General features: G+C 48.0%; 1 protein-coding gene across 9 annotated transcripts; it reads right to left on the reverse strand.

Moving 5' to 3' along the window:
• Window positions 1-75: 75 nt before the first annotated feature.
• Window positions 76-20,180, reverse strand: FOXM1 (forkhead box M1). 9 transcript variants are annotated; one of them, XM_073020386.1, is made up of 10 exons: window positions 19,925-20,180; window positions 17,004-17,552; window positions 14,071-14,219; window positions 10,490-10,681; window positions 8,497-8,625; window positions 7,478-7,522; window positions 6,819-6,888; window positions 6,456-6,631; window positions 3,520-3,553; window positions 76-2,072 (listed from the first exon to the last, which is right to left on the reverse strand). In XM_073020386.1, exons 2-10 carry the CDS (start codon window positions 17,503-17,505, stop codon window positions 2,059-2,061), a joined length of 1,311 nt encoding a protein of 436 aa, XP_072876487.1. In that variant the 5' UTR covers window positions 17,506-17,552; window positions 19,925-20,180; the 3' UTR covers window positions 76-2,058. The 9 variants fall into 9 exon arrangements, with proteins under 9 accessions (XP_072876487.1, XP_072876486.1, XP_037844340.1 ...); XM_073020385.1 differs by having other exon boundaries at window positions 14,071-14,222; XM_073020384.1 differs by having other exon boundaries at window positions 1,951-2,072; window positions 6,819-6,891; window positions 14,071-14,222; window positions 19,925-20,121.
• Window positions 20,181-20,195: the final 15 nt, after the last annotated feature.

Genomic DNA, 20,195 nt, shown 5'->3' on the forward strand with positions numbered 1-20,195 from the left:
TCCATCAACACCCTCTTTCTTTTCCAGCCTCTCCTGGTGCCTTAGGAATCAGACACCAATAAACCACAGAGCCCAGCATGTCCACCCTCACTTTTATTGAGTAGATAGTTACAGTAGTGTTCTCAAGCCGGCTCACACCCTAGGCTGGGGCCTAGGGTGGCTCTTTGCAAAGCTGAGGGGCAAGCTAAGGAAGCCAGGCAGGTCAGGGGCTCTTTCGGCCTTCTCAAGCCTCCACCTGAGTTCTTGTCAATGCTGGTCTCCCTGGTATGACTGGGGACATTATCAGAGAAACATCTAATAGCGCATATCTGGGCACCCACGCTCTGCTTCGGCTGCATCCTCCCACCCCGAATTCAACTCTTGACCCAATACAAAAGACTTTTTAAACCAGGATTTCTTCTTGCAGGAAAGCTCACGTGGAAACACGGGGAGGTGGCAGGGAGGGGCAAAAAGGACTCTGGCAAGCAGATCCACTTGTCTGGGTCCCTGCAGTAAAGAACCAAGATCCAGGTACCTCGGCCTGGAAGAAACCGTGCACTGCAGGTCTTCCCTTCTCTCGAAACTAAAAGCAAGGAACAGAAGTCAATTGAAACCCCGGTCATCCTACCCACCTTCTGGCAGTCTCTGGATAATGATCTAAGGAAATAAGCTTACATTTATAATTAGAGGATAATTTGGAGGATTGACACTATTTACAAGGGCCACCCTGCAAAGATCAGGGAAGGTGAGAGACTGCTGGGCACAGAATGGAAACAGGCTGGGGAGTTCCTAATCTCTTTTCACCATTGCCTTTGTTGTTCCCACCCTTCAGCTCCTGGGAGGGACAGCAGAGGAATCAGATACTCTTGGGGAAGACAGGGTCCCAGCAGTGGCTAGGGTGTGACTGCTACCTTTGCATAATCAGGCAGCAGGGAGCTAAGAGGAGCAGAACAGTCCCTGCCTGCTGTCCTCATTCAGAGACTTGGGGTGCACTGAGCCTCGGACTGCTCAGCCACAGGAGTGCCCAGGATGGTGGACAGCTTGGGCACAAGGGCAAGGGCAGGGCTCTACTGTAGCTCAGGAATAAACTGGGACCAGTTGATGTTGTCAGGGCCCAGTGGGTCCTCCTCCAGGCCAGGAAAGCTGATGTCCAGCAGGATCTTGCTGAGGCTATCATTCATTGTGTCCAGAACCAGGCCTTCTGTCAGAGAACGATTGGCTGCAAGGCCAGAAACCTGTGGCTCCGGGGAGCCTGGCTTGGGGACTTCTATATCTGAGGGAGAAGAGTTGCCAAAGGGGACGGAGGCGAGGTCTAAGGGTTCTGAACTGAGGAGCCTTTGCGGTGATTCAAAGGGGGGAACGCTTTTCAGTGGAGTGGTGCTGAGATCCATCAGCCCCAGGGGGTCAGGCAAGGGGCCAGAGGCGCCCTGGGGGGTTTGTACTGGGCTGAAATCCAGCCCCCCTACTTTGGCTGGGGGCGTGAGCCTCCAGGATTCAGGCGTTCTGGGGAGGACAGATTTGCTCGGGGTGGAGGAGATGGGCAGCGTTTCCTTAATGGGTGTCTTAAAAGGTCCTCCCTCTTCCTGGGAGTAGCTGAGCTGGGGGGCAGGCTCAGAGGAGTCTGCCCGGAACGGGAGTTCTGCGGCCCAGCGGGAAGTACTGGACCCCTCTGAGAAGAGCAGCTCCGGCTCATCCACGCAGGGAGGCAGTAGATGCTGTTTCCTCCGAGACCGGCTCCTCTCCCTCCTTTCCCTGTGTTGAATCACAAGCATTTCTGAGACACACCGGGTTGGGGACCTAAGCCCACTGTAGGACTTCCTGGGTCTTGGGGTGGGAGATTGGGATGAATCCTCCCAGGAGTGAGATGATTCCTCTTTGAAAGATGGGGCCGGGGAGGGCCACTCTTCCAAGGGGGGGCTCTCCACTTTGATGGGTCTCGCTAAGTGCGGCATTTCCTCCCCAGGCTGGATTTGTTCCTCCTTGATAGACTGAACTGGAAGCAAAGGAGACAGCCCTTCTCCAAACAGGAGTTTCTCCTCTTTCCCTGGTCCTGCAGAAGGAAGAGGAGCTATCCCCTCCTCAGCTAGCAGTACCTGAAAGGGAAACAGAGACAAGGTGAAAGGGAACTCTGACTTCAGCCAACAGTCACCAGACAGGACGCACAAAAAAATCACATATTGGTACTGATCCTCTTTGTGTCGTTTTAAAGTCTTAAAATCTATTAAATATGAGAATACAATATATGTTGAAGCTGGTAGTTCAATTCTGGGGGTAAAAGATGAGAGTATGTAGTATGTAGTGGCATAATTATAATAGCATTCATCCGAGAGGAAATAAAATTGCATGCCTATTTTACACTGCTTACAAAGATTTAACGCATGCAAATTAGAACCTTAGGCTGCTCTGATGGTAGTGGGTAGTGACATTATCGTCACTAAAGTTGGTACACAACCCCCAACTGCTAAATTTGACTGGCTTTAAAAAAAATGAAAACCTTAAAATCATACAAATCCTGAAAGAGAATCTAGGAGACTACATATACAATCTGAGGGTGCGGGTGACCTTCTTAACCAAGACTGGAAACCCAGAAGCTGTAAAAGAGAAAAGAGACATTTGACTACATACAAATGTAAAATTTTACTGTGGCAAGAGATACTATAAACAAAATTAAGAAACAACAAATAAACAATGCCTGTAATCCCAGCACTTTGGGACACTGAGGCCAGTTTGAGACCAGTCTGAGCAACATAGTGAGATCCCGTCTCTACAAAAAAATATTTTTTTAATTAGCTGGGCGTGGTGGCATGCACCTGTAGTTCCAGCTACAGGTGGGAGGCTGAGGTGAGAGGATCACTTGAGCCTGGGAGGTCAAGGATGCAGTGAGCCTTCATTACACCACTGTACTCCAGACTAGGCAACGTAGCAAGACCCTGTCTCCAAAGAAAGGAAAAGAAAAGAAAAGAGATAATAGAAGTAGAAAAATATCTTCAGCATAAAAGACAGAAGATTATTTTAACAACAAAGAGCTCTCACAGGGGGCTGGGCGCGGTGGCTCACGCCTGTAATCCAGCACTTTGGGAGGCCAAGGTAGGCAGAGATCATCTGAGGTCAGGAGTTTGAGACCAGCCTGACCAATATGGTGAAACCCTGTCTCTACTAAAAATACAAAATTAGCCGGGCATGGTGGTGGGCACCTGTAATCCCAGCTACTCAGGAGGCTGAGGCACGAGAATTACTTGAATCCGGGAGGCGGAGGTTGCCAAGATCACACCACTGCACTTCAGCCTGGGTGACAGAGCAAGACTCCATTTCAAAAAAAAAAAAGGAAAAAAAGACAAAAAAAGAGCTCTCACAAATTGATAACAGAACCTTTAGAAAAATGGGCAATGTCCATAAATAAGCAATTCATAGAGGACAATTCCAAGTCACCAAATATAATGACGAGGTGCTCAGACTTACTGATAAACAAAGAAAGATTAAAATTAAACAAGAGGGTGATGGGTGTACCAAAATCTCACAGATTGCCACTCAAGAACTTACTCATGTAACCAAACACCACCTGTTCCCCAAAAACCTATGGAAATAAAAGATTTAAAAATAAATAAATAAAACATTAAAAAAATTAAACAAGAAGATATAAGCTATACACATTAGATTGGCAAATAGTAGACTAATAATACCGATTGCTGGCAAAGATACAGATCTTATCATACATTGCTGGTTTAAACATGACTTATCATAGCTTTTTTGAAGCAATCTAGCAATACTTAGTAGAATTTAAAATACCTTCTCACCCAGCAATCTCACATCTGGGACTCTATCCTAGAGAAATGAAAGCACTAGTAAGAGAGATCCTTGCAAACATCTTTATTGCAATGTCATTCACTGGGCAAAAATTGAGAAACAGAATGTGTCCATAAAAGTGGAATGGCTGAAAAATTTGTGGTGTAGCCACATCATGGAATATTACATGGACACTAAAAAATAATGAATTAGAACTATGCCAAGTGACTTGGAAGAACTTCCATGAGGTATTTTTGAGTTAAGACATGTAGAGGCTGGGTGCGGTGGCTCACACCTGTAATCCCAACACTTTGGGAGGCCAAGGCTGGCGGATCATGAGGTCAGGAGTTCCAGACCAGCCTGACCAACACGGTGAAACCCCGTCTCTACTAAAAATACAAAAATTAGCTGGGCGTGGTGGCGGGCACCTGTAATCTCAGCTACTCAGGAGGCTGAGGCAGGAGAATCAGCTTGAACCTGGGATGAGGAGGTTGTGGTGAGCCAAGATCATGCCACTGTACTCCAGCCTGGGTGACAGAGTGAGACTCCGTCTCAGAAAAAAAAAAAAACGACATGTAGAGAAGTATGTACAACACGATTACATCATCAATGTTCTATGTGTTGTATGTGTACATATAAAATGGCTACCGCTATACATGTATATTATAACTAGGAGCATCGATAAAATATGCAAGAAAGCATCATAAATTATCAACCAGTTATCTTGGGAGTAGGGGTGATGTGAGTGATGGTAGGGTGGAGAGGGGAGCCAAAAAGGAAAGGGGAGAAAAAAACCACTGCATTAAAACCAAAACAGTGTACATGCTACGACCACATTAATGCATTTATGCTAAATTATGTATTTTTTAATATAATTTTGTGTGTAATATATTTTATTTATAATTAAAGACATTTTTTTTTAGAGACGGTCTCATTTTGTTGCCTAAGCTAGAACGCAGTGGCACGATTATAGCTCATTGCAGCCTCCAGCTGTGCAGCTCAAGTAATCCTTCTGCCTCAGCCTCCCAAGTGGCTGGGACAACAGGTATCCATGAAAAGGCCTGGCCAATAAAAAAAAATTTTTTTTTTTTGTTAGAGACAGGGTCTTACTTTGCTGGTCTTGAACTCCTGGCCTCAAGTGATCCTCCTCCTTGGCCTCCCAAAATGCTAGGATTATAGGTGTGAGCCACTGTGCATGGCTTAAAATATTTTGTATATTAAAAAAAAAGCAAACCCAAGTTGCTCTAAACTCCAGAGTCGATGCTTTTTTCATCTCTCTGAAGGGGATGGGGGAAGCCTTTCACTTTGGTTACATGTCAGCCTTTACTTAGAGAATCCTTTAACAGCGTTAAGTGCAGATCTGATGGCTGATCCAAGTTTGCTCTGAATTTACCCTTCTCACCTTCCCCTCAAGTGAGACCAGTGATACTCAGCAGGGGTGATTCCCTCCCTGCCAGGGGACATTTGGCAATGTCTGGAAGCATTTTAATTGTCACACCTGTGGTGGGTGCTACTGGAATCTAGTGGGGAAAACAAGGGATGCTGCTAAACACCCTTCAATGCACAGGACAGTCCCTTCCACGTCCAACAAAGAATTCTCCAGCTGTGAACATTAATAGGACTTACTTGAGAAACCCTGAGCTAGTCTGACCCAGTCACCCTACTACTGCCAGGTACAAACTGCATTTCCTGCCTCCATGGCACTGCCCATTAGCATGCTCTCTGCACACCTGTTTGCTTACCCAAATCTACTTTTTCTTTTTTCTTTTTTGAGACAGGGCCTCACTGTTGCCCAGGCTGGAGTGCAGTGGTGCAAAGAGGGCTCACTGCAGCCTCAACCTCCTGGGCTCAAGTGATCCTTCTGCCTCAGCCTCCTGAGTAGCTGGTACCACAGGCATGTACTACCACCCTGGCCTTTTTTTTTTTTTTTTGGTATTTTTAGCAGAGACTGGTGTCTTGCTATGTTGCCCAGGCTGGTCTTGAACTCTTGGTCGTAAGCAATACCCCTGCCTTGGCCTCCCAAAGTGTCGGGATTACAAGTGACACCCACAATGTCTAGCCTCAAATCCACTTCTTTCTTTCTTTCTTTTTTTTTCTGAGATGGAGTCTCGCTCTGTCACCCAGGCTGGAGTGCAGTGGTGTGATCTCAGCTTACTGTAACCTCCCCCTCCTGGGCTCAAGTGATTCTCCAGCCTCAGCCTTCCGAGTAGCTGGGATTACAGGTATGTGCCACCACGCCCAGCTAATTTTTGCATTTTTTAGTAGAGACGGGGTTTCGCCACGTTGGCCACACTGGTCTCGAACTCCTGACCTCATGATCCACCCGCCTTGGCCTCCCAAAGTGCTGGGATTACAGGTGTGAGTGACCGCACCTGACCAAATCCACCTCTTTCTAAGGCCTGCCTCCCTTGTGTATCTTCCTTAACCATCCTAGCCTATCTATCACAATCACCCTTGTCTGAATTCTTACAAACTCATCAGGTATTTATAGGCCTTCTGACACCACTGACATTGTAATCTAAATACCTTTTTAGCTCTTCTAATGCTATTACACTTCCCTATGTTTTTATGCCTTGTCTACGCACTAGATTTATAAGCTCTCAAGGAACACTTCTCAGAGTGCTTTGCCAAGCTGAAGGTTCAACATTCTTAATTGGCCAGAATCTCTCTTCAGAGGAAAATAGGACACTCACCTTGGGGGCAATGCGGACTCGCTTGCTATGGCGGGCAAGCTCTGAGCTCATGAGGGAAGCCGCCAGGGGTAATGGCACCTTCACCGAGGGCTGCAACACCAGTGACTGGTTCACCGGGAATTGGATAGGCACCAGGTATGAGCTGACCCGTGGTAACAGTGGCTTCATCTTCCGCCCTAGGAGGAAACACGAGAGATCAGGAGCAGGGGGACTGGAGTACACCCCTTCTGAGCCCCAGGAGCTTTGCTCTCCTTCTCTGGGCTCAGATCCCTTTGAGGTGGGAACAGAATCCTGAAGTCTGGTTCCCTAAAGCTATGCCCCCAGAACAAGGACCAGGCCCGAGGCCCACTCTCCCATACTAACGTGCGCCCAGGGGGAGTTCAGTTTTGATGGTCATGTTCCGGCGGAGCTCTGGATTCGGTCGTTTCTGCTGCTGCTTGTGGCAGGTGGGGAGAGAAAGAAACCTGTGTTAATAAGGTAAAGAGGGGATGGCAAAGCCCCACCAGCTGCTCTGGTGGCGTGTGCTTGAGTTAACCGACAGCCCAGAGAGAGGAGGCCAACCTGAGGGGACGGACGCAGGTGAGCGGTCTCCAAAACCATGATTAGTGGGCCGGTGGGTGGCCTACAGACACGTGATGGCAGAGTGGCACTACCGCCTCACCCACGTGTCCTCAACACCCCTGGGGGATGCCAGAGCAGGTAGCTATATGCGTGACAAAGAAAAGCTAGGCACAAAAGTGAGCGAGCGCACTGCCGCCCGTGAGGCTGGCGCCATGCGCTTGTGGCCGCTGCAGCATGCTCCCTGCCGCGCCCCGCTCTGCTCAGCGTGCCCCTGTGATGCCCATGGGCGGGGAGGGAAGTGGGTGTGTGCCCGAGCCTCAGGGTGTTCTGTGTCTACAGCTGGCAGTCACATGGCCATAGGCACCCTTCCCCACATCACAGCTTGTCTCTGTCCATAAAGCCATGCTGAGCAGTGAAAGGAAAACAAGGCCAAGCCCCGAGCCAGAGGGAAAGAACCTTACTGATTCCAAGTGCTCGGGCAATTGTGGAGACCCTGGGTCCAGTGGCTGGTGGCGGCCAGGCATTGTGGGAGAGAAAGGAGATGAAGTTACCACCAACGTGGTCAATTGGACCAGACAGGGAAAAACACCTATTCCTGACTGATGACAAAAGACACCCCAGACAACTGTCCCTCCCAGGAGAATGGTTGCAGCCTTGTAGGCACTCTGAAATACCAAAATAGCTTCTTTCCAAAAAGACGTTCTGGTAGCTCAGCTTCTGGTCTGCAGCCTGAGGAAGGGCTTTTTTTTTTTTTTTTTTTGACGGAGTTTCACTCTTATTGCCCAGGCTGGAGTGCAGTGGTATGATTTCGACTCTCCACCACGTCTGCCTCCTGGGTTCAAGGGATTCTCCTGCCTCAGCCTCCCAGGTAGCTGGGATTACAGGCATGCGCCACCACACCTGGCTAATTTTGTATTTTTAGTAGAGACGGGGTTTCTCCATGTTGGTCAGGCTGGTCTCGAACTCCCGACCTCAGGTGATCCACCTGCCTCAGCCTCCCAAAGTGCTGGGATTACAGGCGTCAGCCACCACACCCGGCAGGAAGGGCTTTTTTTAGAGCAAGCATTCCCAGATTTTCTTGTAAGAATCATCTGAGATGCTTGCTAAAAATACAAATTCCTAGGCCCATCCCAGAAGCACTAAATCAAGAGCCCCAAGAGAGGGGTCTGGGAAGCTGTGTTTTAACAATGTCCCAGGCAATTCCCATTCACAGGGAAGTCAGGAAAACACTGCCCTGGGAAGCCCTCTCTGTTGGGTCAGAACAGCCCTCTCCTTGCTCTGGTCTGGCACAAAAATGTGTCATTTGGTATTTGTCAACTGTACTTAATTCAGTGGGTTTTGTGCAAATCACTAATTGGGTGGCTGGCTTCTAACCCTACCCCGATCAAATGAAAGCATCACTAGCAGAACTTGTTTCCTTTTGAGATGGCTATGACGACCTCCAACTTAGGCCCTATTTAGAGAAAAGCAGGGCATTCACCTTAAACACCTGGTCCAATGTCAAGTAGCGGTTGGCACTGGGGTGAATGGTCCAGAAGGAGACCTTGCCATTGGCAGACGTCTCCCGGACAAACATGTCATGCAGGGAAAGGTTGTGGCGGATGGAGTTCTGGAAGAAGAGCAAGACAACTGGTTATCAGCTACTTTAGATTCAGAAACATCACCCTTCAAACACATGGGGAAACCAGCCTCAGGCCCCTCCCACTGTGCTTAGCACAGGCTTTGTCTGGTGTCTTTGTAGCCCTGTCTCTCGGCAACTCTCCTCACATTTCACACCGCAGAGCTGTCACCCTCAGCCATAAACCCATCTATTCTACGGGAATAAAGACTGATGCCAACCTTAGATTGTGATAAAGAAAAGACCTGGATAGCTGTCAGGGGCTAGAAAAGCAGAGTAAGGCTGTGAGGCAGTGATCAATAGCAAGACAGGTGGGTCAGAGAAATCAAGAAACTAGGGAATTAGGCCTGGCATGGTGGCTCACGCCTATAATCCCAGCACTGTGGGAGGCCGAGGCTAGTGGATCACTTGAGGCCAGGAGTTTGAGACCAGCCTAGCAAACATGGTGAAACTCTGTCTCTATCAAAAATATAAAAATTAGCCAGGCATGGTGGCGCATGCCTGTAGTCCCAACTAGTCGAGAGGCTGAGGCAGGAGAATCACTTGAACCTGGGAGGCAGAGGTTGAAGTGAGCCAAGATCGTGTCACTGCGCTCCAGCCTGGGTGACAGAGTGAGGCCCTGCCACAAACAAACAACCAAACAGGAAACTAGGAAATTAAGGCTGGGTGTGGTGGCTCACACCTGTAATCACAGTGCACTGAGAGGCTAAGGCAGGAGGAGTGCTTGAGACTAGGAGTTCAGACCAGCCTGGGCAACATAGTAACCAGCCTGGGCAACTGCCTCTACAACAACAACAAAAAAAATTAGTGGACTGTGGTAGTGCAGCTGTTATCCCAACTGCTTGGGAGGTTGAGGAGGGAAGAGCTTGAGCCCAGGGGGCTAAGGCTGTACTCCAGCCCAGGCAACAGAGTGAGACCCTGTCTCAAAAAACAAACAAACAAAAAAACTAGGAAAGTAAGCTGATGGAAGGGAGTAAAGTTAAGAGTTCTACCATGAGGGGCCAGGTGCAGTGGCTCATGCCTGTAATCCCAGCACTTTGGGAGGCTGAGAGGGGCAGATCATTTGATGTTAGGAGTTTGAGACCAGCCTGACCAACATGGTGAAACCCGTCTCTACTAAAAATACAAAAAAATTAACCAGGTGTGGTGGCGCATGCCTGTAGTCCCAGCTACTCGGGAGGCTGAGGCAGGAGAATCGCTTGAACCTTGTAGGTGAAGGTTGCAGTGATCTGAGATCTGCCATTGCACTCCAGCCTGGGCGGCAGAGCAAGACTCTGTCTCAAAAAAAAAAAAAAAAAAGAAAGAGTTCTACCATGAGGAAAACAAAACACTTGGCTTGGAATTGAGCACCCGTGAGAAGACCTCATTTGTGGCTCTGACACCGACCAACTGTGTGAGCTATGTTGACTCCCAGGCATCTTGGTCTTTCCATGAATGAAGTGAAAGGAAAACCCCTGCCCACTAGAAATGGTATGTGACGCTATAGGAGATGACATCTTGGGTCATAAGGTTCACAGCATTCTTTTTTTTTAATCAAGACATTTTCATAAAACTACTTAGCCACTCTAGTTGCTGGCATCTAGGACTGCTGTTCAGTGTAGCAGAAAAGTGGGCTTGAGTGCTACATTGAAGACTCTTCATGAACTTTAGGTAGTAACAGATGAAGTAGTTAAAGAGCTCTTGTTAATGATTTTGCCTGGATTCAATAAGATTGAGTCAAAACCCAAAAGATACGTTTATCATTCTAGTATCCTTTGCACTTAACTGCTGTCCCAGATACAAGTTGCAGCACAGCACTGGAGACAGACTGTCAGGCTGGACTGACCTTGATTTTGGTTGCATTGGGACATATTACCTTCCAGCCTGGCTTGGCAATGTGCTTAAAATAGGGAAAGTGGTCCTCTATCCAAGTATAGATGTCTTTCAAGGTCATGCGCTTCCTCTCAGTGCTGTTGATGGCGAATTGTATCATGGCCATGTAAGAGTAGGGTGGCCGCTCAGACACAGAGTTCTGCCAGGATGTTGATGGTCTCGAAGGTTCCTCAACCTGAGGATTATGACAAAGGGAATGACACGAAAGAGTTCATGAGAACTACCCCAACTCAAGCCCTTAAAGAACATCTAGAGAAACCTTTATCCCATAGGATGGTACTAGAAACAAACTCATCTGAGACTGCTATCTCATAGAATACAATTTTAGAGTTGGGAAGGATCTTGGAGATGATCTAGCCTAGACCCTAGCCAATAAGAAACTCGTTTTGTCATCATTCATTTTGTTGAATTTGGAGAAAATCCAGTCCCTTCCAGTTGCAATTTCTCAGGAAAGTTTGAGTATGTACTTTGATTCTCAAATCATTGATGTTACACTAAAACCACGCCCATTTTTCAGACTTGTGGGTCAAGAAACCTAGGTCTTAGTCCCATTTCTATTCCTGATGTGTTGTGAATAAACCCATCTCATTTCCATGTTTGTATGAGAGAAATATTCCCAAGAGTATGAGTCAGACAATGCCTGCAAAGCACACAGTTAGCTAAGTTTTAGGCAAAGATCTGATCATTCACATTTTTTTTTTCTTTTTTTGAGACAGGGTCTCACTGTGTCACCCAGGATAGAGTGTAGTGGCTAGATCACAGCTTACTGCAGCCTTGACCTCCCCAGGCTCAGGTGATCCTCCTGTCTCAGCCTCCAAGTAGCTGGGACTACAGGCATAAACCACCATGCCTGGCTATTTTTTTTTTTTTTTAGATGGAGTTTCACTCTTGTTGCCCAGGCTGGAGTGCAATGGTGCAATCTTGGCTCACTGCAACCTCTGCCTCTTGGGTTCAAGCGATTCTCCTGTCTCAGCCTCCCAAGTAGCTGGGATTACAGGCACCTGCCACCACGCCCAGCTACTCTTTCTGTATTTTTAGTGGAGATGGGGTTTCACAATATTGGCTAAGCTAGTCTCGAACTCCTGACCTCAGGTGATCCACCTGCCTTAGCCTCCCAGAGTGATGGGATTACAGGCGTGAGCCATTGTGTCCGGCTATTTTTTTTTTTTTTTTGTATTTTTAGTAGAGACCAGGGTTTTGCTATGTTGCCCAGGCTGCCCTAGAACTCTTGGGCTCAAGTAATCTGTCCACCTTGGCCTCCCAAAGTGCTGGGATTACAATTGTGAGCCACCATGCCAACATTTTTAAAAACTGAGATATTACTTCCTAAAGTACACAAATTTTATGTTTATAGCACAATTAATATTTACTTATGTACATATGCATGTACATTTTCACTTTTTTTTTTTGAGACGGAGTTTTGCTCTTGCTGCCCAGGTTGGAGTGCAATGGCGCGATCTTGGCTTACCACAAGCTCTGCCTCCTGGGTTCAAGTGATTCTCCTGCCTCAGTCTCCTGAGTAGCTGGGATTACAGGCATGTACCACCACGCCCAGCTAATTTTGTATTGTTAGTAGAGGCGGGGTTTCTCCATGTTGGTCAGGCTGGTCTCGAATTCCTGACCTCAGGTGATCCACCCACCTCGGCCTCCCAAAGCCCTGCGAATATAAGCATGAGTTACCGTGCCTGGCCAAATTTTCACTTTTAAAGATTGTTAAGCTGGAGGCCATGATCCTAAGTGATTTAATGCAGGGACAGAAAATCAAATACTGCATATTCTCACTTATAAGTAGGAACTAGGCCAGATATGGTGGCTCACGCCTGTAATCCCAACACTTTGGGAGGCTAAGGCAGGAGGATGACGAGCTCAAGAGATTGAGACTATCGCAGCCAACACGGTGAAACCCTGTCTCTACTAAAAATAAAAAAATTAGCCGGGCGTGGTGGCGGGTGCCTGTAGTCCCAGCTACTCCGGAGGTTGAGGCAGGAGAATCACTTGAACCTGGGACGCAGAGGTTTCAGTGAGCAGAGATTGTGCCACTGCACTCCAGCCTGGCAACAGAGTGAGAATCCGTCTCAAAGAGAGGGAAAAAAAAAAAAAAAAAAAGAGGCTGGGCATGGTGGCTCACACCTGTAATCCCAGCACTTTGGGAGGCCGAGGCGAGTGGATCATGATGTCAGGAGTCCAAGACCAGCCTGGCCAACATAGTGAAACCCCGTCTCTACTAAAAATACAAAAATTAGCCAGGCGTGGCGGCGGGCACCTGTAATCCCAGCTACTCAGGAGGTAGAGGCAGGAGAATCGCTTGACCTGGGAGGTGGAGGTAGCAATGAGCTGAGATGGCACTACTACACTCCAGCCTGGGAGACAGAGCAAGACTCTGCCTCAAAAAAAAAAAAAAAAAGGAAGAGCTAAACATTGAGCACACATGGATACGAAGAAGGGAACAGTAGACAACAGGGCCTACTTGAGGGTGGAGCGTGGGAAGATGGGGAGATAGAAAAACTACCTAGCAGGTACTATGCTCACTACCTGGGGGACAAAATCATTTGTACGCTAAACCCCAGCAACACACACTATACCCATGTAACACACCTGCACATGTGCCCCCTGAACCTAAAATAGAAGTTGAGAAGAAAAGAAAATAAAGGTTGTTGAATGAATGATTAACACATATATACAATAGAATCTAGATGTATTATATTGGTAACTGTGGAAAAAAACAACCCAGACTACACAATTGGGTTCAATTTTGATTGCTAGGGAAGTATTTAAAATTCATATCTAGGCCAGGCTGGTGGTTCATGCCTGTAATCCCAGCACTTTGGGAGGCTGAGACAGGAGGATCCCTAGAGCCCAGGAATTTGAAATCAGCCTGGGCAACAGGGCAAAACCCCATCTCTACAAAAATTACAAAAATTAGCTGGGCATGGTGGTGTGCACCTGAGTCCCACCTACTTGGAAGACTGAGGTGGGGGGATCAGCTGAGCCTGGGAGGTCGAGGTGGGAGGATCAGCTGGGCCTGGGAGGTTGAGGTAGGAGGATCAGTTGGGCCTAGGAGGTCGAGGCTGCAGAGAGCCATGATTGCACCATTGTGCTCCAGCCTGGGCAACAGAGCAAGACGCTGTCTTAAAAAAAATGTATATATAAACTGACTTTATCTGCTATTAATATTATATCTTCGAATAAAATTACCTTATTATATTATATTCAATTTATACTGTTCATACTGTTGGGAGACATCTTTAAAGTTCAAGTGGATTCCCAAAGTGAAGACCTCTCAATCATTTCCTGAATACCTACTAAGGACAGAATACTAAACCCAGTGCTGGTTGGAATACAGAGTGACCAGGGGAATCTGACCTCAAGGAAATTTCACAGATCGGGGAGAAAAGATCCCAGGCAGAAAAGAAAAGTAGTTCCAAAGTTACACAGAAGAGCATGAAGTGGAGAGCTAACACCAGAACTCAGCAATTCTGGTCCATCAGGCCACTTGATCCATTTCCCTACCTAGGAATTCCCTGCCCTGGATCTGAATCTTTAGTGAGTGACAGAACAATTCACCTTAACCTGTCTCTGCTCCAGGTGACAATTCTCCTTCTCCTCCATCTCTTGCTTGATGCTGCAGGAGCCCAGTCCATCAGAACTCATCTTTCGGAGCCACTGGATGTTGGATAGGCTCTTGTTGATAGTGCAGCCTGCTGCCTCACCATCTGCTAGAGGGAAAATCATCCAACACCCCACTTAGCTGCCTCATCAGATGCCCAGTATGTCCATCAGAATTGGTGGCTAGCAGGCCGGGCGCAGTGGCTCACATCTGTAATCCTAGCACTTTGGGAGGGCGAGGCGGGTGGACCTCCCGAGGTCAGGAGTTCAAGACCAGCCTGGCCAACATGGTGAAACCCCATCTCTACCAAAAATACATAATTAGCTGGGTGTGGTGGCACACACCTGTAGTCCCAACTACTCAGGAGACTGAGATAGGAGAATCGCTCGAACCTGGGAGGCGGAGGCTGCAGTGAGCCAACACTGTGCCATTGCACTCCAGCCTGGGTGAGACAGAGTGAGACTCTGTCTCAGGAAAAAAAAACAAAAAACAAAAAAAAGAGGCCGGGCACGGTGGCTCAAGCCTGTAATCCCAGCACTTTGGGAGGCCGAGACGGGTGGATCACGTGGTCAGGAGATCAAGACCACCCTGGCTAACACGGTGAAACCCCGTCTCTACTAAAAAATACAAAAAACTAGCCGGGCGAGGTGGCGGGTGCCTGTAGTCCCAGCTACTTGGGAGGCTGAGGCAGGAGAATGGCGTAAACCAGGGAGGCGGAGCTTGCAGTGAGCTGAGATCCCGCCACTGCACTCCAGCCTGGGTGACAGAGCGAGACTCCATCTCAAAAAAAAAAAAAAAGAATTGGTGGCTAGGGATCACTTGTCCAAGACCTCTACCTTTAGGGACGGAGAACACATGCTGAATCTATTGTGGCTCTAAGTTACTCTGCCCCATTATGCATTTCAGGAAAACTGTAGGAACATAGTTCAAATTGCATTTCAAGCTGAGCCATACTGAGCCTTAGAGATCCATCAAGGCAGCCTTACAAAAGAATTATTGAGATCTGCACACCAAAAAAGTCACTTTTCAGCCTGGGCAATATAGTGGGACCCCATCTCTGCAAAAAGAAAAAAAAAATTAACTGGGCATGATAGTGCATGCCTGTAGTCCCAGCTACTTGGGAGGCTGAGGTGGGAGAATGGCTTGAGTCCAGGCGTTCGAGGCTAGAGTGAGCCATGATTGCGCCACTGCACTCTAGCCTGGGTGACAGAGCGAGACCCCATCTCTAAAGACAAAGTCATTTTCCTCCTCTTGCTTCAGCTTTCTCCCTTATCAAGAAGGAAAATGAGGCTAACATGGCGAAACCCTGTCTCTACTAAAAGGAGAATCACTTGAAACCAGGAGGCAGAGGTAGCAGTGAGCTGAGATTGCACCACTGCACTCCAGCCTGGGCAACAGAGCAAGACTCCATCTAAAAAAAAAAAAAAAAAAAAAAAAAAAAAAAAAAAAAAGAAGGAAAATGAAGTCAGGCGCTGTGGTTCATGCCTGTAATCCCAGCACCTTGGGAGGCCCATATGGTTGGATCCCTTGAGCTCAGGAGTCTGAGACCAGCCTGGGCAACATAGTGAGATCCCTTCTTCATTTATTTATTTTTTGAGACCCCTTCTTTTCTTCATTTTTAATTTTTTTTGAGACAGAGTCTCGCCCTGTGGCCAGGCTGGAGTGCAGTGGCACAATCTCGGCTCACTGCAACCTCCGCCTCCCAGGTTCAGCAATTCTCCTGCCTCAGGCTCCAGAGTAGCTGGGACTATAGGCGCCTGCCACCATGCCTGGCTAATTTTTGTATTTTTGGTAGAGACGGAGTTTCACCATTTTGGCCAGGATGGTCTCGATCTCTTGACCTCATGATCTGCCTGCTTTGGCCTCCCAAAGTCCTGGGATTACAGGCGTGAGCCACCGCACCCAGCTGAAACCCCTTCTTAATAAAAAAAACAAAACAAACCTTTTTTTTAATAGAAATTTTGTTGTTGTTGTTGTGTTTTTTTTTTGAGACAGAGTCTCATTCTGTTGGCCAGGCTGGAGTGCAATGGTGCAATCTTGGCTCACAGCAACCTCTGACTCCTGGGTTCAAGCAATTCTCCTGCTTCGGCCTTCCAAGTGGCTGGGATTACAGGGGCCTGCCACCATGCCCAGCTAATTTTTTGTATTTTTAGTAGAGATGGGGTTTCACCATGTTGGCCAAGCTGGTCTCAAACTCCTGACCTCAGGTGATCCACCTGCCTCGGCCTCCCAAAGTGCTGGGATTATAGGCGTGAGCCACCACGCCTAGCCAAGTTTTTTTTTAAGAAAGGAAAATGATTTTTACTTTCTTTTGGGTCAATGGGAAGGATAAACAGAGATAATCCTTTTCCAACATAAAGAAAGCCACAGAAATTCTAAATTATAATTGTAACCCTTTCAACAGCACCCAAAGGAGCTGGGTCAAGCTTTCAGGATGAAGACAAGACTTTCATTGGCTCAGGCTAGATGCCTGATTGTTCTGTTTTTTTTGAGACACAGTTTTGCTCTGTCGCCCAGGCTTGAGTGCCGTGGTGTGATCTTGGCTCACTGCAGCCACCTCCTCCTGGCCTGGGCAACATAGTGAGGCGATTCTCCTGCCTCAGTCTCCAGAGTAGCTGGGACTACAGGCGTGTGCCACCACGCTCGGCTAATTTTTTAAATATTTTTAGGTGAGACAGGTTTCACCATGCCATGTTGGCCAGGCTAGTCTCGAACTGCTGACCTCAAGTGATCTGCCTGCCTCAGCCTCCTAAAGTGCGGGGATTACAGGGGTGAGCCACTGTGCTCGGCCAGATGCCTGACTGTTGCAAGCATCAAGACTGACCACAGACCTTGCCAGTAGAGAGAAAAGGCTGGGCTCCCTCACCCCTTTCCCTGGAAGACCACATACCACAGGTCTCCCGTTTCTGCTCGCCAAGGGCTCCAGGTGGTCTAGGAAGATTCCCATCCCTAGCTGCAGGTTTTGGTCCCAAGGTCTCCAGGGTCACTTCTGTCCTTTTGGCATCACAGCTGGTTTGGGTTTGAGGCTGGAGTCCTGGAGGCTGAGCTGGGGCTCCCCCACAACTGATGAGGATGAATTTGTTGGGCCCACTACTGCCGCTCTCTTTTCCCTTGGCAGTCAGTGCCGTGATGATGCTGTGGATGTCGGCATTGTTGGGGATAGCCACCACTTGGGTGTCGGGCATGGTGGGGTGGTTAATAATCTTGATCCCAGCTGGAAACTTGCAAGTGTTGGACTCTGCCACTTCCTTGGAGGCCTCTGCTTGGTTAGGCTCCTGTTGGGCAGGGGATCTCTTGGGTTCCTCCTCTGATGTTTCACTTGGGGCATTTTGAACAGGAAGGGGCAGCCTCCGTCTTTTGAGAATCAATGGCCGACGGGGGCTGGTTTTCATTATGAATCTGCGTTTTCACTCTCCATTGAGAATCACAAGTGTCGACCCTGGAAAACGCAAACAGCAGCAAGATGTTAGAGATTTTTTAGGCTGAGAAGTTCTTTTAGAGAAAGGTGCTCCTCTTCATATGATCAGGAACATGAGCCTAAAGGCCCAGGTAAACACTCCATGGACTTTTGTAAAGACCTCAGATAATAAGGAGATAAGTTTTACTGACAAAAGAAGGCTAAAATTACAGCAGACAGAAGCAATTCAAAGGGTAAAAATGGGACTGGGCTGGAGATAGACAAAGATCTCCTTCTTGAAGCTTCAGAATATTTAGCTACAGAAGTGGATGGGATAGCTACAAATATGTGGAAATCTCTATAATTGCCTACTATAATATAAATAGATCACTTGCAATGACTGTATGGACAGGAATGGAAGATGCTAGAATAGGAAAGCATATGGTAGTTAGGAGTCCTGACAAAACTCTTATCCCATAGTCCATTCTAAGATAAAGCCTTTTAATTTTTTTTTTTTTTTTTTTTTTTGAGACAGAGTCTCACTCTGTCACCCAGGCTGGAGTGCAGTGGCACGATCTCAGTTCACTGCAATCTCTGCTGCCTGGGTTTAAGCGATTCCCATGCCTCAGCCTCCTGAGTAGCTGGGATTACAGGCGCCCACCACCACACCCGGTTAATTTTTGTATTTTTGGTAGAGACAGGGTTTCACCATGTTGCTCAGGCTGGTCTTGAACTCAGGTGATCCACCTGGCTTGGCCTCCCAAAGTGCTGGGATTGTAGGCATCAGTCACCGCAAGTCACCTGGCCAAGCCTTTTAACTTTTATGTTACTTTGTAAATAGGACCAGTGCACACAGAATCAAGAAAGAAAGGCAGATTGTACTATTGCCACACTACTGGAAAAATCATCTCCCAGTTTACAAAACCTCACATAAAATGGAAACCTCTATTGAAGGCCCATGTAAAGTTGTGCAGCTTGTTCACTGAACAACTTTAGAGGGTGACATTTATTTCACAGGCTATTATACTTGCTGTAATTTAAAAAGAATGTGTTCTTTTACAATTCGTACTGTATTTATACAGTGGCATTTTAGTACTTGCATGTGGTTATACATATTTTAACTTTCTAAGCATGCCACTTTATTCATTTCTTTTCCAGAAATAAGACTATAACCCCTGTCTCCTTACTACCAGAATGAGCTATCATCAATACACTAAGGTGGTTCTGAAATGCTAATAGCATAGTCTTTTTTTTTCTTTTTAAGTCTTTTGTTGATTTTTAAAATTTTTTTTCTTTTTTTTTTTTTGAGAGGGAGTTTCGCTCTTGTCACCCAGGCTGGAGTGCAATGGCGCGATCTCAACTCACTGCAACCTCCGCCTCCGGGGTTGAAGCGATTCTCCTGCCTCAGCCTCCCGAGTAGCTGCGATTACAGGCACCCACCACCACGCCAGGCTAATTTTTATTTATTTATTTATTTTTAGTAGAAACAGGGTTTCACCATGTTTACCAGGCTGGTCTTGAACTCCTCAGATGATCCACCCGCCTCGGCCACCCAAAGTGCTGGGATTACAGGCGTGAGCCACTGCACCCAGCCTTTTTTTGATTTTAATAGATACATGGAATACTCTACTATTAAGCAAAATTGTATAATTCTATTTCATGGAACTTTGGGAGACAGAGGAATTGGTTGTCTCTTTTTTTAGGACACTTATTCTCTCCCTGAAAAGCAATTGTAATTTTTTGACATTTGTCATCTGCAGAGTTCACAGGCCCGCCACACCTCTACCTTCAAATCTCAGTTTTACTTTCACTTCAGATCTTTCCAGGCTTCCCTCTCTCCCCGCATCGATCAGTAGATATTATTCCGCTTTTTCCACAGGATATCTACGTCTTAACTTTTTCTTTTACTTCCTGACCAGCCTGATATTATTATTGCCAACACTTTCTTGCCTGGCAAACTTCCTGAGCGGGGAAATCTTGCTACATTCTCAGGAACCAGGAGAAGGGCTCTGCAGATGGGTAAGACGGAGGCAGTGTTGCCTAGTGGTGAGCGCCTGGGAGCAGGGGAGTATGTGTGCAGGTTGGTCCTTGACTCAACGTAGTACAAGCTCAGTCTTCATCTCAGCCACAGCCGGCCTAAGAAAGGCCACCCCAGCCCTCCCGAGGCCGTGGGCAGGGTGCAGAGGTCAGACTTCCAGGGAAGGCCAAGGGGCGCTTTAAGTAATGAGACGGCCCCGGCCAGGAGGTTGGATGCAGAAACATTTGCACCCGGGCTCAGATTCTTCCCGTGTGGCCCAAACCTCCACTCGTGGCCCGTGCCCTGCTGCTAGACGCCCTGACCTCCGCGCCCGGAGGCCTCGCTCCCCGCCTGTGCCCAGGCCAGGCCTGGGACTCCATTCCTGTATCCCGCTCACCTCCAGACTGCGGTCGCCGCCGCCGTTGGGCCGTGGCTCCGAAGGCGGGCTCCGGGCTCCTCCAACCTGCGGGCCGAGCCAGGGCCCCGGACGGGGGCTCGCGCCGGACCGGCCGGGTCCCCGGCGGTGCGGGCGGGGTGGGAACCCCGGGGGATCCCGGGAGGGGAGGGGGTCCCGGGCCGGGGCCGGGGGTGGGGTCTGGCACCGGAGCTTTCAGTTTGTTCCGCTGTTTGAAATTGGCGCCGGCGGAGCGTTAAGGTCACGTGACGGA

Source organism: Chlorocebus sabaeus, chromosome 11 (assembly GCF_047675955.1).
Source record: "Chlorocebus sabaeus isolate Y175 chromosome 11, mChlSab1.0.hap1, whole genome shotgun sequence".
NCBI lineage: Eukaryota > Metazoa > Chordata > Mammalia > Primates > Cercopithecidae > Chlorocebus > Chlorocebus sabaeus.